This window comes from Macadamia integrifolia, chromosome 11, assembly GCF_013358625.1.
Source record: "Macadamia integrifolia cultivar HAES 741 chromosome 11, SCU_Mint_v3, whole genome shotgun sequence".
Taxonomy (NCBI): Eukaryota; Viridiplantae; Streptophyta; class Magnoliopsida; order Proteales; family Proteaceae; genus Macadamia; species Macadamia integrifolia.
This window is the reverse complement of record NC_056567.1, coordinates 22,470,394-22,488,629: the sequence shown is the minus strand read 5'-3', so window position 1 is coordinate 22,488,629 and position 18,236 is coordinate 22,470,394. Positions and strand designations below refer to the sequence as shown.

Sequence of the window (18,236 nt, the reverse complement as noted above, 5' to 3'; positions counted from 1 at the left end):
AAAAAAAAAAAAAAAAAAAAAAAAAAAAAGGTTACAAATCTATTGACACTTAGGGGGTGTCAAAACGAAATCCTTTTAAATATATTAGTAAAATATATTGTCCATGGTTCATAAAAAAAAATAAAAAAAAGTTTATTGTTGATGATCACTACCTATCCCTGACTACCTCGTTAATGACTCCATTTCAATCTCTTTGCATTGGCCATGTAAGGGGATATTTGTGATCATTTTTAATAAATTTGAATTAGAAACCAGATTATGACTATAATTATTGAAAGGAGACAAATCTCAGTGTCTTACTATATTTGATAGTTACTTTTACCAGCCTCATTCTTATTCATCATCTTACTCATTGTGATGTGTTATCATCTTTTGTGCAACAGATTTTTATTTTTGGATTGATTTGTTATCTATGGGAAATTATTCAAAACTTCCCATCTAAGAGATTAATCTGGAAGGTGCATGTGATGGAGAAAATCTATATATGATGCCATTTTGTTTATCAAATTTTGATCTTTGACCACCGAAGCAGAAGGGTTTGCATGATGGAAGAGTGTAGCACTCACTCACTCAGTTCCTCCTCTCATAGTGTCTTCTTCCCTGGGGGGTGGGGGGAGTTTAGCCTTTGCAACATAAATCAAGTCTCTTTTGAGTCTTGAGCCATCACTATAACTGTTATATGTGTTGCAATTTTATTCTTCTTGGTTTTTATTTTACTAGAAATACCTGTAAGTGTGTTTCTGCTTTTGGTTTGAACATAATACTGTAAGTATTTGAAGGGGTTCTATAATCGAGTGTGTGATTACTAGAGAGGTCAATGAGCGATTTTATCTTGGAGATCAATTCACAATACTCCTGATTACATCCTACGGGGCATTTATGGTCTCAAATACAGTGTCAAGTGACACAACTCAATCAGTTATATTTTTAACACAACTTTTGAGATTCAGGTCCTCTCCAACCAGTTGGGTGCCCAATCAGGCATTCGATGCCTAGGAGAGCCCTGACATGCACCCCTAGGTCATCCCAACTGTCAGATGCCTGATTAGACATCCCAACATTTGGAGAGGATCATTTTCCCCCATTTTTGTTTTTTGTTTTTTTTTGGATAACATTTCTCATTTTTGTTATAGGTTTTTGAAAGATGTAATGTAAGTGATAGTTTGAGAGCTCTCTTACCATAAAATCAACTTTTTATTCATTAAAGTTTGATCTCTCAATATTTTGACATAATTTGCCTACATTTCTCCTTCTATAAGATATCCCTATCCATCAGCCAAAGAATGTGAAAACCTCGTCACCCATCTTTCCTTAGATTGGGGTTTGACTTTATGGTATGCGGTTTTGAGAATTGGGTAGACTAAGGGTATCCTTTTTTTTTTAATACCAGTATTAAGCTTACACGTGTTTAACTATGGTCTCAACTCTCAACCATTAGGCTTAAGAGTAGGTAGTTGTTAGATAAAGTGTGATAATAAATAATTTATATAAGGGTTTTTTTTTTTTTTTTTTTATAATAATTCATACCTCCTCATGTGTCAAAGAATTTATAATTTTATTTTTTTGCCACTTAATATAATATACATATTTTCTTTCAGTGAGAGTGAAATTCTTTTATTTTACATGTGTATTTGAAAAAGTGTGTGGTATAGTGACAATATATTTTAAAATTAGGGAAAAGAAGGTTGGCACGTTGCATAACGCCTATGCCTAAACATAGAAAAGGCGAAATGACTACCCGCACCCCCATGAAATGAAAAATCACACCATTGTTGGATGCCCCCACGCTAGTGAAAGGGCCACATAGCCTGGCAGTGATGCCCCCTTAAAATTATTTTGATTTTTTACCCCTAACGTAAAGACCTTTAGGGAATTAGATCAAAGCAATCAAAAGAAGGTTATACATTTTAAATTCACCTAAATCTATAAAGGTATTATTCTGAAAATCCCTTTATAAAATATTACATACCAAAAACTTATGCCCAAAAAAAAAAAATTTTAATTAAAATGATCGAATATCCAAACTTTGCATTTTTGTGTGTGTGTGTGTGTGTGTGTGTGTGTGTGTGTGTGTGTGTGTGTGTTTTTATTTGGAATTTTGATCAACCAATAGACTTGGTCAATGAAATGAAATTTGCAACCATGACTCATATCTAAGGAACACTTAGTTTCTTTAATTGAAGTAAACTCTTATCATTTCACATGTATAATTGAAAAACACGTGAGATAGTGATTAAATAAAATTTTAAATTATTTTGAAATTATCTTTATACCCCTAATTTAAAAAACTTTTGAGAATAAGACAAAGAGATTCAAAATAAGGTTACACATTTTAAATACACCTATAGAGGCATTATTCTAACCATCTCTTATAAAATTACCTAAATATCCGCACTTTGCATTTTAGTCAACCAATAGAATTAGCCAATGATAAAATGAAATTTCAAACCGTGACTCGAAATATCTCTAGAATAAAAATGAAATTTGGTGCCCCAGTTTCATCCCTTCCCAGGCTTCCTCCTATCCAAAGGATAACCTAATTTAAAATCTAGATGGTTCTAGAGAAGTCTAGGATATTTATGGTTTTGTTGAAGGTCTCTTTCATTTGTTACTTGAGTTTGGTACAAATTAGATTTTTTTTATAAGTTAAAACAAGTTTAGTTAGGGGTCTTATTTGAGTGTGTCAAAGAATGACCATAAAGATCATGCTTTGCTGATTTCAATTGAGCCCACTTATAGTGGTGATATAGATCTGTTAAATATACCAGTAAAGTTTTTTGTTGACCACTGCCTACCTTCTCTATATATACTCTTGTTAATGAATCCATTTGTGTTCTCTTTGCATTGGCCATGCATGAGATATTTTGTAATCTTCTTAATAAACTTGAATTAGAAGCCAGATTATGATAATAATTATTGAAAGAAGACAAATTGCAGTCTCCTACACTATTTGATAGTTACATTTACCAGCCTCATTTCGTATTCATCTTATTCATTGCCATGTAGTTCTCATCTTTTGTGCAACAAATTTTTTTATATTTGGTTTGATTTGTTATCTGTGGGAAATTATTCAAAGCATCCCATGGAAGAGTTTAATCTAGACGATGCATGTGATGGAGAAAGTCTATGATGTCATTTTGTTTATCAAATTTTGGCCTTTGATCTCATTGTAAACATTTATGGCAAGACACCCCTGATGTAGCTCCATTGGTCAAAAGGCGTTGTGTGTTATCAGACGGCTCTAGTTTGAGTCTCCTCGCTAATGATTGGTTACATGGGTTAGGTATGATTGCAAATAACCGGAGATTACCTTTGAGCCAGGTTCAAGGGGTTTCTTGTTAGGGGGAAAAAAAAAAGCATTTATGGCAAAGGAACCATGGAACTGGAGATTGAATCGGTCAGAATGGTAGCACTAGTAGAAGCATCAATATGGACGGGATTTTTGCCTTTCATGAAAGTGGAACGGTTATTTGCTTCTCTGTATGTTTGGGTGCAAGGGTTGTACTATCTTTAAGGCTTCTTTTGCCCTATCTTTTTTTGGAACACATTTTTTGTACGGGAACACACCCTTCTACCCAAACACAAGAGGTGGACCACACTTATTACTAACTACAAAACCACTACTATATTTCAATAAGGTGGGGGTAAGAAAGTCGAACCAAAGACCTTCCCTAAACTTATGCTAGAACCCAACCATCCGCCACAAAGCTAGAAGTTCATCCCAAGTCAAATATGTAGATCAAGTAATGCTTATATAATAATCATATATAGTTTTATAAGTTTCGGTGAGATTCTAAAGGATTTAAGGTTGATTTGTCACTAAATATCACATGTCATCTAATATGTTCATAGTAGAGTGAGTTGTAATTTATTAGCAACATGATGTTATTACAGCTATCTAACATGATGCTGACTGAATTCAGTCAAATACACTAACAAAAGTTTAAAGTTGTTCATAAGTCCTTTCTATGGGGGAAATTATCTGTGCATTTTTTATTTTTTCGAATTAAATAATAAAAAAGTTGTTTCTCCATGAGCTTTGTGTGCTCCAGTGGTTTTTTTTTTTTTTTTTGGTGCAACAAGTGGTAGGTTGATTGATAGAGAAATATTAAAGAGCTTTATGGGAACCACGATATGATTTATTATTTAATTTGTACTGTTTATTGAGGGGTTTGTTCTGAACTATTTCTTAGATTTTTTTTTTGATAAAAAGTATTTCCTGGAAGGTAATGCATCAGCCTAATGTTTATGATAAACTATTTAATTACATGTAAAGGACAAAGAAAGATCTTGTGGGATTAGGCCAAGATCTTTTCTCCTATGTTTAAGATTTTTTATTTATTTATTTATTTATTAAATTAAGACTGTTTTAAAGATCTTGTGGGATTAGGCCAAGATCTTTTCTCCTATGTTTAAGATTATTTATTTATTTATTTATTAAATTAAGACTATTTTATACACGGCTGTGCATCATTTACGATCATGCACACAATTGTTGGATGAAGAATGAGGTCGAAAGCAGGCGACGAAGGCCCACCAATTGACATTTAAATAGAGTGGTCTCTATTCATTAGGCGAAGAAGCTTTAAGGGAAAAAAAGGGGGTATCCGAAGGTGGGCGTCATGAAGGGTTTAGTTCACAGAATACTTTCGATAACAATTAGATTCAATATGGGTTGGTATTATAAATCCCAATGCCAAGCCAGAGTGTAACATTTGGCCAGCCAATCTACATAGGAAAAGAAGGCCAGTGAAGAAGTACGCCACCCATCAAAATACATAAAGCCTATCTCATAAACTTTGTATTAGGCACCCCTTTCCATAACAAAGAAAGGGGGCATTTAACCCTTATGAAACCAACCGAAAGCAGCCTGCGCAGATGAAAGAAACTCTCTGCATCCTTAAGCTGTGTTTGGTAACATTCTAAAAAAAACATTTGAGAGTTTTTTCGTTCTATGAGGATGAAAAAATAGAATAAAGCGTTTGGTGTATTTATGGTGTGTTTCGTTTTTTTTTTTTTTTTCTAACAAAAAGTGAAAAAAAAAATTGATAATTTACGAAACGATAAAAGGTAATTCCATCGTTCTAGTTTCATTAAAAAAATATGACATTTTGACATGTAAACTGAAATTTTCATTTTTGACACGAAATATCGTTACTGGAACAGAAACGTTACCAATCGTAGCCTAGACTCTCATCTGACGACTGTGTGTATGATTGTATCATATGGCTGTGGATCATGCACGATCATGAATACAACCGTAAAATATGATTGAGGTCTATGGTGTACCCTTTAAATCCCATCCATAGGGTATGTGCATAGTGATGCATGACTGTATACAAAATCTCTTTCCTTAATTTAATTAATTAGCTTAATCTGTAGACCGTGTAGAGATGGACGAGCCAAGCAGCAATTGAAGTGTCAAGGCATCACGTTCCCCAGATGATAGGGTAGCTTAGTAGCTCAGGTTGGATTGTAGTAGCCCCAAAAAGGTATCATTTGCATCATCCCCTATGTTGTGGGATATGAGACGCCCATCACAGAGGCTTAACATACTTTGTTTTGTCATAGAACCAGCACTAGATAGTGGATGTAAAAAAAAAATAAAATAAAATAAAATAAAAAGAAAGAAAGAAAGAAAGAAAGAGGAAGGGGGGGTGTTAAGAGACCACTATGTGATCGCATGGCCCCTGCTCCTTACACCAGCAGTGCCGACAAGAGCATGTAAGCATTAATACTTATGGGATTTTTTTTTTTTTTTTTTTGAGAAGGGTGTAATGAAAATTTTACATACTCTTATGTCTGAATATAGGGGCATAAAAACTCAACATTGAGTGCTGAATTGATCTCCTTTGACACGGATTAGAGGGAACCAGTCTGATCAACCAACATAAATCAGAAACGGAATTGATAGATTGAGATGTTAATCAACCAATTTTGATTTTCTTCTTAGAACAATGGTGGAGAACAATAAAAACAAAGGCAAGAGATTGGGCATGCTGCCCAGTTTAATGTTGATCACTGGGATGAGAGGGGCTAAGGTGCCAAGGTTCGGAAACTCAGATCAAGATCAGTCTTGACCAATATCAAATCTTTCAAGAATCAAGATCGGACTTGATCGGACATATTTGCATATTTAATAATCTTGGGATGGGGGCAAAGGAATCCTTTCCATAGAAAATAAAAGAGAGAGACACATGATATTCAGATCCTCTTCGGCCCAATGGGTGCTAGAGAGAGAGAGACCAATAAAGAGAGATACACAAAACATGAGAGAGAAAACCCTTGACCTGTTTCTAGCACAGGATCCTAATCGAGCACAATGTGGGCACGCAAATGTTTAATTTAAGTTATTGGATTCTCTGGCCCACCCATCTGCAGATCATCACCGTTAATCACATCACTCTACATTGGGATTTACAAGTACATCATAAACCACTGATTTACAGCAGATTTTTTAGTTTTTAGACAAAGGTTTTAAGTCAGAAATGTTTCATTTTATGTGGCTTTCACTCTTAATTATTACTTGATAGCAGCAGTGGACTGTTGGACCTGGTGGTGGTGTTGCCGTGTAAGGTCCACCCTATGTGGATTGATACGACTCAATTGATACGTGGAAGCTATATCTGATATAGAGTTTTAAACCAATTTTCTGAGGACCATATCATAATTACAGGGAACATGCCATGGTGTTGCCCTATCCATTAGGTCCCCATCTGCCCTACACGCCACCTACCGGGTCACTCGCACCCCCCACCAAATGACAAAAATGCCATTCCACCTTCTTGCAACCAACTGAAGATAATTAACATAGTATCACATTCTCTTTGCATGGATATCAAACGGTCGGGGGTTAACATAATACCAAATTATGTTTGGTCGATTTAAATGTAACACCTCAATCCTACATTAAGTCACAATATTGTTCGTTCTGGATGTGATTTATTTTACAATTTTAAAATACATTCTGATTATGAAAAGAATATTAAAAATTATCATATATTAATTAGTTAATTTTTTTCCATAATCAATACGTGACGAAAGAGATTGTCTCCCCTCAATATCTCTTCTGTTTTTAGAAGGTGTTAACAGTTTGATTTTGATGATATTAATTCAGTTTGAAATCATGAGTTAAACGGTTAAAACGAATCAAACCATTTAATTAATCAGTCTGAAAATTGAAATCATAATCGAATCATTCACTAAACAACTTCATGATATCGATATAAATGGCTCAATTGGATTCTAATAAGCGATTTCGATTTTAAATTCACATCCATACTAGGCTATGAGTTTTGAATCATAGAGGACGCAGTTTTGGCAATACGGCGGCCTAAGAATTACGAATTACGAATTAAGAAACCACCAGGAATGCTGTGTGGCCCAATGGTTTAATTAGCAATAATTCTCCAATTTATTTTCAATAATTTGAAGTTAATAAAGTTGGTTGCTTTTGTTCAAGTTGGAGAACAAGTGGGTAGGTCCCACTACCATTGATATACCAAGACACACATCAACGTCATGAGATGAGGCCACTTGGCGTCGCTAATACTAAGATGATGGTGGATCCCACACGTAAATCTCAGGATAAGCCTCCATCGTTTAATCCCATTTTAATAATATTTCTTCCCTAATCAAAACTCAAAAGTAGAGAAATATATAATTTTTAATAATCATCCAATTAAGAGCTAAATTAAAGGGATTAGCATCAAATTAATATATATATATATATAATATTAGAATATTCCAGCCCGAGTCGTCGAGTATATCCGGATAATTCCGGCACCTTACAAATCCACATTATTGCATGGTGGGCCCAACCGACGTGGATCCCAGCTGTTTGATCCATTTGATCCATTTCCCCTAAGACCCCCCTACCCCAACAACTTCACTCACTCTAGATATATCCACCAATTCTCATCCGACACGTATACGACAGCTAGACTAAGTCATGTTCGCGGCGGCCCGTTCGTCCACGTTGGTAGGTGGGTCCCATTATTCCAAACCATTCTTTCACTTCCTTCAGGCCTTTGGGTGGCAGAGTTTATATAAGACTCGATTAGCTTCCTTTCTTTTCGAACACGTGAGTAAAGGAGTCTCAATTTTCAGACTTAGGCCATGGCCGGAGTAACGGCACGATTTCCGGCCAAGTCCCGGATTCTAGTAGGCGGTGATCGGGAGGTTAAATTTCCCAGCGAGAAGGTGAGTCTTCATGATATGTTCTTTGGGTTTCTGGAGGAAGGAGAAGAGTCGTCGGAGTCTTCCTGTAGTACAGATTCCGGCGGTAGATACAGTGATGATGCCGGCGACGAAGAAGAACAAGATGAGAATGCCAACAGCGCTGAAGAGAGCAAAGCTTTCTGGGAAACCCAACACCAGCTTCTCAATGTAAGTTCTACATGAATGATCCAACATGTGGGTCACCATTAGAAATGGCCCAGAGATTCGTATTTTTTTATCCGAATCTGATATTGCAGTAGCAACGATTAACTGGGTTTTGCTCCAATTTTACAGGCAACCTTGTCAAGAACGAGTTCTGTGGAATCAAGGATCCGCCAGGCCGTTAAAGATGCTTCGAGAGAATCCCAGATGGCAGGAAACGTTTGTGTCTGCCGGAATCCCATTCCCGGAGGTTGCCGGAGTTGCTTGCGAAGGGACATCTCCGAACGTCTTCGGAATGCCGGTTTCAATTGCGCCATTTGCAAATCCAAGTGGAGAAGTTCACCGGAAATCCCATCTGGTATAAACCCAAACCAATTAAACCTTTTCTAAACCCAAATTGATCTTCAAAATTCCAGTTTCAATTGATCTAATGTGTGTGCTCTGTTTCTGTTTCTGTTTCATTTTCACAGGAGAACACACCTATCTAGATGTGGTGGAACAATCATCCAAGAAAGGACAGATAAGGGTAGTGATCGAGTTGAATTTCCGGGCAGAGTTTGAGATGGCGAGAGCTAGCGATGAATACAATCGGCTAATCAATCGGCTTCCGGAAGTTCTAGTCGGAAAAGGGGAGAGACTACGAAGCCTTGTGAAGATACTCTGTTCTGCAGCTAAGAAATGTATGAAGGAGAACAAGATGCATATGGGTCCATGGAGAAAACACAAGTATATGCAGGCCAAGTGGTTTGGGACCTGTGAGCGGATAGCACCGGCGCCGCTCTTCTCCACAACATTCTCTGATCGCCCACCTAAGCCTCCTAAGGCTTCAATGTTAACATTTGATTTGCTTGAGAATCTTCCCACCTTGCAACCTAAGGCTGTTGCGGTGGTCTGATCTGAGCCAGTCACAGTGCTTCCAGTTTTGTTCTTCACACCTCTTTTCTGTATTTTTTCCTTCTGCTTTGGGTGTTTTGTTTTGGGTTAGGTGTTTGAGACTTGTTTGTGGTCCACTGTTCCTAAGACCTGTACATTATCCACCATTCACCTTTGTATATTTGAGAGAGTAGAAATAAAAATACATTGAATTATGGATTATGCAAACAGAGCATAAAAGAAATCATGGTGCCAACTAGTTTTCATTGTATTTTATTAGTACTACAGCAATAACAAACTAGCCTTATCCTAACTTAATGAAGTCCGCTACATGGATCTAAATAAAATAAATTAGGTAAAGACTAAGCTCTAAAGAGAAAAGGTGGCTCCGGAATTTATAATGGTCTTATTGAGACAATGATAGAATTCATTCTTAAAAGTTAACCATTAATAAGAGGGTGCCCAAGTCCTTATATACTTCCACATCGGATTATTCACACATGACGTGTAATTATTGCTTTCACTTGGAATCCCAATTATTTTCGTCGGTCGTAATGAAATGAGTTTACTCTTGTCATCTTTTTGCACAAAAATGCAATGCAAATTCAAATGGTATTAAGCAGATTTTTCTAGTCTAGCAAGTCTAGAGGGTATCTGTAGACTAACACAAATATTTGTCATATGACAAATTAGATAGAATTGAAATTTTATGGACAAGTAAACCCCAATCAAGTCCCTTGCTCATATGATAAGTTTTAGAAAAAGTAGAGTTTTTCAAATGGTAAAATAAAACTTTGAAAATCTAGTGGAAAAAAATTTATTTAAGAAGTTTACAAATAAAGAATATGTCAAGAAATCGTTGCCAAGCTTCGCGGCTCTTGTGCACCAACATGTTGCACAACAAGAGCGTGTGTGGCGGCATCCAACGAGGGTGGGAGAGAGTCCTCTACATCAGCTTGACCATAGGCTGGTTGTAAATCAGGAAAACTAGCATGCTAACTTGCCCTCTATTAGGTTGTTCTAGTGTACACCTTAGTCCAATAGCGGTGGAAGGACTTGATTCTTTGCTTCTGACAAATGAACTTTTCGTTGATTGCATGAGCTAGCCTGTAAACTACGACTCGAAAGGCATTGTACCCTACCCTATTAGAGTAAATGCATTGTACCAAATACCGTTAGGCTGGTGTATGTGAGTAGGAAAGATTAGTCAGTCCTGATTTGGTAATTGCTTAAGCGATGACTGAAATCACTTATGTGTTAATCAGGTCCTCAAAACCAATGGCCCTTTACCAATAAACAGATGTTCTCGATATACCCAAGGCAGGGGCATATATGTTTTGTAGGTTTAGCTGATCAGCTCTTGTCTAGTAGCCATTCTGAGTGCAGCGTAGGACCTAGAAGAACAAGATAGTACAAGACGGTGGCTCCATGTCCAATGACACCACAACCCTTCATGACCTAAGTCCACTCAATCGAGAACCAACAGTGGGCACCATGCCATTCAAAGACCTAATATCAATCGCCATGGTCCCTTTGATATAACCAATAGCACTCCATAAATATGTATCACTCTCCTTACCAATCTATTGTTAAACATGCATGATAGTTCTATCTTGGGTGCTAAACTCAAAACAAATAAAGGAAATGCATAAAAAAATGAGTTCAAAATGATCAAATTTATAAAAATTTCATTAGGTTCAATTATAATGTAATGACATTCTTGTTATTCTATGAAACTTTGATTCACTTTGTAGCCGCTTGCCATGCTTGTTTCATGCAAAAACTTGACAATATGAGCTTGAGATTATCTATCACATGAGCCACCCACAGTCCCACATCCATCCAAGTTTTGGAACATGGCAAGGCAATGTCACCTTCACAGAGAAGACAAAATTAACAGAACCAAATTAAACTATGATCTCCTGTCCCCTCCCACCCCCTCTCTCTTTAACAGAGAGAGAGAGAGAGAGAGAGAGAGAGAGAGAGAGAGAGAGAATCTTAGAAACCGATCAGTAAAAAATAAATATCTTAAGAACCACATTCCTTGTCAAAATGTTTTAGTTGTTGGGATTTATATAGAGTATAAAAAAGGGCGCTAAAAATCACAATTTAAGTAATAGCTACAGACTTTTGCTCTTGAGTTGATCTCTTGACAATTAAAGTAATGGAAATAGACTTAGGCTCATGAGTTGATATCTTGACAATAGAAGTAATAGAAATAGACTTTAGCTCTTGAGTTGATCTCTTGGCATTATTAAGTTATTGACAAAATACTATAATAAAAAATTATCAGATATCATTATTGATGTTGAGAAATTAAACAACAAAGATAAGTTTCTTTATGAAGGTTCTCTAAGATATTTTGAAGCGAAATTTCATAGTTCTTCATCTGTGCCTTGGTTCTACCATGTTTTAGGTTGACGAGGCTATAATTTTGTGAACAAGTGGACCTTAGGATCCCCTAATCACGTATAAAATTTTATTCTAATAGGAGTTTGCTAAGTGGCAAAGTCAACTATGGAGAGGGTGCAGACCAAAAATATTAGATGGCTAATAAGTATAAGATGCATGGACATCCATGGGGATGTTTAATTGAATTTGAGTATGAAATTTCATATATGATCGATCTAGGCCATTTACTAGATATTTAATAATAGTTAGAATTTCCAAATAGCAAAAATAAAATAAAATAATAGTAATAATAATAATAATAACAATAAAAATAACAATAATAATAATAATAAAAGAGAATAAAATAAAATAAAATTACACTCTTATAAAACCTCTCTAAGTAAGTCATCTAGAAATTGTTTAGGAAAATTATTTACCAAAATGAAAGGAAAAAAAAAACCCCAAAAAAGAAAAAAACCCTAATTCTTGGTAGAACATAATAAGTTTCTTGGTCTTCCTTTGAGGAGTAACATTTCCTCAACCAATTAGGCCTTTTTCTATTTATTTTGTTTCCCCAATTTTTTTTGAGAACTTATGGACTGAACGTCCCTACCACATGCAATTGTTCAAAAGCTAATCTTTTTTAATCCCAAGTGCGATAACAATGAATTTTCGTCCCCTCTTTAGATGGGAAACTTATCATCATTTTGGCAGAGAAGGAAATAGGAAGTTGCCACTTGGAGGTTAGGACTTAAAAATAAACATGACTCCATGTCAGACTTCAATGAAGACTAATCATGTTATGTCTAGGTGTTAGGCATGTTAGTCTATCTAGTTAAACCAACCTCCCAATTTATTTGTGTTGAGTTTAGCGCTAGGCGCTAATCCTAAACAGTGACAGGTCCGATAAGGGCATTTATGTCCTATCGGCCACATATCTCTATGATTAGGTTTTTTTTCTTTATGGGGGTATTTTTGTACTTTTCTTTAGAACCATTTAATATAAGTTTTGAGGCATAACCTGCGATTATACTATTCTAGTCTGATTGCAGGTCACTCATCTCTCTTGGGAGTCTCTTTCGATTGCACCACTCTCTCTCTTCTCTCCTCTTTTCTTCTTCTCTTCTTTCCTCTATTTCTCTATTTTGATTATAGGTTTCTGGGATTGTAACATGATATCAGAGCCTCTGCGATCAAGCCTAGGGTTTATACATTCCTCTCTATTGACTTCATTCTTCTGCTAACCTCTTTGGTGTGCAGTTGCCTACTGCCGCGTTTACTATGGCTTAAATCACATGGGTGTTAATAATGTACCTTTGCTCATTTTATTAATTGACAGTTGACGACTGATTTTTGACAGTTTTTTATACCTCATCAATTTTTTCCCTATGGTGTGTAACCCTAAACTCTAAACTCTAAACCTCAAACCCTAAAGGTGATTGTTTGTTTGGTGATCACTATGGAGAGATCAGGTCCTAATAATATGGCTCTGCAATAGAATCCCCCATTCTATGGTACCATATAGATTTGCATACAGGTGATTGTTTGTTTGCCTCTACATCAGCAATCCTTTCTTTTCTATTTTTTTTATTTTTTTTTTTTTTTTTTGTTCCTCATGGCTAAGACCAAAACTACCATTGCTACATCTTTCTCAGACAATGTCAATGTTAAATTACCTCTATTAAGCTCAAGGGAAGTTCGTATTACCTTTGTTGGGCTCAGTCTGTGAAGGTTTATCTTATGGCCAAGGATAAACTTTAGTATACTACTTCTGAACCTCCTCCATCATCTGACAAGGGTTATAATGAATTGATGAAGGAGAATGCCTTGATTTTAATATGGTTGTGGAATAGTATGGAACCAGATGTTGCTACAAATGTCATGTTTCACTCTACTGCAAAGGGAGTATGGAATGACTGAAAAAAAACATACTCTCAGGAAAAGAACATGACACATATTTATGATATTTATGAGAAGTTATTCCAATTTCGACAGTCTGACATCTCTTCCATAATACTATAGTGCTTTCAGGGGAATGGTTGAAGAACTCTATGTTTTTCACCCCTTAACCATAGACATTGACAAATTGAAGGCTTAGCGCAATGAGTTTTTTGTTTCCAAATTTTTGGCTGGGTTGAATAATAATTTGAGACAATGAAGGGCCATCTACTTGTAGGCGATACTGTTCCTACTCTGAATGACACTTATACACGACTGCAGCATAGTACTTCATCAACTAAACATGATCAGTCTTTCAAACACAATTCTGCCTTCCTTGCCAATCGTGGACGTGGTCGTGGTCACGATTTTGGGGGAGGTCGTGGGTCGACTAGTCGAGTTTCTAGTGGATAGTCATCTGATCGTGCATCTCGCCATTACACTTACTGTGGGAAGTCCAACCATACTGTTGAGACTTGCTAGGAAAAGCATAGCAAGCCAGAGTGGGCCACCCAATTAGCCAATCATGCAGTGCCAAACGATGGTACTGACATAATGTCTTCCACTGATACTAAGCCGATAAATTCCTCAAGAGATTCATCTACCAGTCTACACGATGACATCAATCAGTTGCTCCGAAGCTTGCACACTCTCAAGGCATCCTCTAATACATCCAATGGTGGATCTACATCCGCTATCACCCTAGCTCATGCACGTACCTCAGCCCTTCTTACCACTACTTCTACCCCCTGGATCATTGATTCAGGTGCTTTTGCCCATATAACTGGTATGTCATCATTTTCTAAAACTATTTCTTCTAATACCAATTCTACATCTGTTATTCTTGCCAACGGTGCTTCCACACTGGTTCTAGGCCATGGTACTATCTCACCTACATCCTCACTGAATTTATCTTCTGTGTTATATGTACCACAATTTCCATTAAGTCTTCTCTTTATGAGCCAGTTAACTAGTTCATTAAATTGCTCAGTAACCTTCTTTCTCTCTTACTGTGTTTTTCAAGATCTTCACATGAGGAAGAAGATTGGTGGAGGACGTGAAAAAGATAGTTTATATTATCTCAACTGCGGCTCTTTTGCTTCTTCTTCTGCTGCTACTGCTGTTGGGGATGTGACTCCTTCCAATGGCACTATCATTTAGGACATTTGTCTTTGTCTAGGTTGAAACTTTTATTTTCCAGTTTTAAGTCTATGCTTAGGTTCAAATGTGAGGCTTGTGAGTTGGGAAAACATCATCATGTGTCCTTCCCATCTCGCTATATGTCTCATAGTCCGTCTTTATTCTCTTTAGTCTATTCTGATATATGGGGTCCTTGCAGAGTTAGTAATAGATTTGGTTTTCGCTATTTTGTGACCTTTGTGGATAATCATTCTTGTCTTACATGGTTGTACATGTTAAATGATAGATCTGAATTTTTATCTATGTTCCAGAAATTTTATAATGAAATAAAAACTCAGTTTGACATTTTAATTAAGATTTTTCGATATAATAACGCTTTAGAATATGCCCAAAATGATATTTTTGATTTTTCTGCCAACCGTGGAATGATACACCAAACTAGTTGTGCCTATACCCCTACAGCAAAATGGGGTAGCAGAGCATAAGAACTGGCATCTCCTTGAGGTAGCTCGAGCTATTATGACACATATGCATGTTCCTAAACATTTTTTTGTGTGATGGGGTTTTAATTGCATGTCACTTGATTAATTGTATGCCTTCTTCAGTTCTCTCAAATAGATCTCCTTTTTCTATTATGTTTCCTACTTTGCCGAGTTTTTCTGTTCCTCCCCGAGTCTTTGGGTGTGTGAGTTTTGTTCATATGCACAAATAGATAAATTATCTCCTCAATCTACGAAGTACATTTTTTTGGGTTATTCACGTACTCAGAAATGGTACAAGTGCTATGACCCTATTATTCACAGGAACTTTGTTAGTGCCGATGTGACTTTTTTTTAAGGCACATCATTTTTTCCTCCTCAGGTGTCTCAGTCTAGTATGGAGTGGACTTCTTTATCTCCTCCACCCATTCCTTCTCTCATTCCCTTTCCTGATGTTCCTAGTGCTAATGACTCACCTCCTCTACAGGTTTATCAACGCAAGAAGGTTCAACAGCTGAGTATAGATACCAATACTCTAGATGATTCACTTCCTCCATTGCTGCCTTCCTCTGGTGAAGCTCCTCCTCCTTCTCTGCCTGATGGCTTACCAATTGCTCAAAAGAAAGGTACACGCTCTTGCACTTAAAAATCTAGGGTTGTGTATCATATTGATAACTTTGTTTCCTTGTCTCATCTTCCCTCGACCATCCATGGTCTTGCCCTGTCACTTTCTATTAATCCTATTCCCCACACCCATAATGATGCCCTACGTATCCCTGGATGGAAAGCTTCCATAGACGTGGAAATGGATGCTCTCTTAAGTCGTGGTACCTAGAGTCTGGTATATTTACCTACTGGTAAGGATTTGGTGAAGTGTCATTAGGTGTACACTATTAAGTATCACTCTGATGCCTCTATTGAGCGTTTGAAAGCCCATCTGGTTGCCAAGGGGTATACTTAGACATATGGGGTTGATTATTTTGAGACCTTCTCCCCTGTTGCTAGATTGAACTTTGTTCGTCTACTTATTTCTCTTGCTGTCAACTTTGATTGACCCTTATTTCAGTTGGACATCAAGAATGCCTTCTTGTATGATGACCTACAGGAAGAGGTGTATATGGAGCAACATCCTAGTTATGTTGCTCAGGGGGAGAATAAAGGTCGTGTGTCGCTTATACAAGACTATCTATGGACTTAAACAGTCCCCTCGGGCATGGTTTGACAAGCTCAGTACTACTATAGTAACTTGTGAATTTTCTCAGTGTTATTCTGATCATTTTGTCTTTGTTCGTCACAAAGATGATAAACTGATGGTATTGGTAGTTTATGTTGATGATATTATTCTTACTGGTAATGATGAGGCAGGAATTTCTAAAGTGAAGGCTTATCTACAGCAACACTTTCAGACAAAGGAGTTGGGCCAACTTCATTATTTTCTTGGGATTGAAGTGATCCGATGCAAGAAAGGGATCAATTTGTCTCAAAGGAAATATGTTTGGACCTTTTATCTGACACTGGTATGCTTGCATCCAGACCTGTTGATATCCCTATGGATCCTCACCAAAATTTTGGGGTTAATGATGGCGAACCTCTCCAGGATGTGCATCAATACAGGAGTTTGATTGGCAAGCTGATTTTTCTTACTGTGACTCGTCTTGACATCTCTTATGTTGTTGGAGTTCTCAGTTAGTTCATGTCGTCTCCTCAAGAAGCACATTGGGACGTGATTGTTCGTGTTCTTCACTACCTAAAGGGTGCTCTTGGAAAATGGCTGATCTATCGTCCTAATTAGCATATGGAACTAATTGGCTATTCTGATGCTAATTGGGTTGGCTCTACTAGTGATCGTAGGTCCACTACAGATTATTGCACCTTTGTTGGAAGTAATCTGGTTACATGGCATAGTAAGAAGCAGACTACCATTGTCCGGTCTAGTGTAGAAGCAGAATACAGAGCTATGACTCATACCACTACTGAGTTGATGTTGCTACGGTCTTGACTCTTGTAGTTGGGGTTTCCAGAACCAAGCCTATGAAGATGTATTGTGACAACCAAATTGCGGTGTATATTGCTAGCAATCCAGACTTCCACGAGAGGACCAAGCACATCGAGGTAAACTACCACTTTGTTCGTGATGTTGTTCTGAAAAAGCTGATTGAGACCCGTTTTGTTCCTTCATTAGATCAACTGGCTGATTTGTTCACTAAGTCTCTGTTTACTCCTAGTTTTCGTAATGGTTGTACCAAGCTGAGCATGGGCGATGTGTATGCGCCAGTTTGAGGGGGAGTGTTGAGTTTAACGCTAAGTGCTAATCCTAAATAGCGACAGGGTTGATAGGGGCATTTATGTCCTATCGGCCTCATATCTCTGTGATTAGGTTTTTCTTCTTTATGGGGGTGTTTTTGTACTTTTCTTCAGCACCATTTAATATAAATTTTGAGGCATAATCTGCAATAATACTATTCTGGTCTGTTCGCAGGTCACTCCTCTCTCTTGGGAGTCTCTTCGATTGCACCTCTCTCTCTCTCTCCCTCCTCTTTTCTTCTTCTCTTCTTTCCTCTATTTCTCTATTTTGATTACAAGTTTCTGGGATTGTAACAACTTGATATAAAAATCCCAAAATAACGCTTACAAAATCTCAAATACACATAAAATAAAAGGAAAATTAAAATAAGAGGACAAAACTGTAACTTTGCATTTGGTTATGAAAAAGAGGTTTTTTTTTTTTTTTTTTGAAACAGAGGCTTGTATACATAAACTAAAATAAATATATTAATATGAAAACCATATACTCCAAACATGCAATATTTACAAAAATGCCACTAATATACAATATCCTAGCTATATGCAAGAAACAATAGGAATATAGCACAGGATGGCAGTAACCCAGAATCAATCCGTAGTGTCAGAAGATGCTCAGGTCTTGGAGAGGGGGGGGAAAAATGTAAAACTGTGTTCCATCACTTACTTTTGAATTGCCCATGTTTCACTGAAATTTTGTGCTACTGCAGACAGAGAATATGTTGTCAAAGA

General features: G+C 36.9%; 1 protein-coding gene across 1 annotated transcript; it reads left to right on the top strand.

Moving 5' to 3' along the window:
• The first annotated feature begins 8,079 nt into the window (after positions 1-8,079).
• LOC122093424 lies at positions 8,080-9,499 on the top strand. Its single transcript, XM_042663769.1, has 3 exons — positions 8,080-8,388; positions 8,515-8,740; positions 8,853-9,499. The coding sequence occupies exons 1-3, from the start codon at positions 8,119-8,121 to the stop codon at positions 9,275-9,277; spliced, it is 921 nt and encodes a 306-aa protein (XP_042519703.1). The 5' UTR covers positions 8,080-8,118; the 3' UTR covers positions 9,278-9,499.
• The last annotated feature ends 8,737 nt before the right edge of the window (positions 9,500-18,236 follow it).

What these genes read in the sequence shown, in the direction of transcription:
- LOC122093424 (XM_042663769.1), top strand. Translation starts at nt 8,119, where the DNA reads ATGGCCGGAGTAACGGCACGATTTCCGGCCAAGTCCCGGATTCTAGTA. An exon ending in CCCAACACCAGCTTCTCAAT is followed by an intron (nt 8,389 to 8,514) that starts GTAAGTTCTACA and finishes CCAATTTTACAG; the next exon opens with GCAACCTTGTCAAGAACGAG. An exon ending in TTCACCGGAAATCCCATCTG is followed by an intron (nt 8,741 to 8,852) that starts GTATAAACCCAA and finishes TCATTTTCACAG; the next exon opens with GAGAACACACCTATCTAGAT.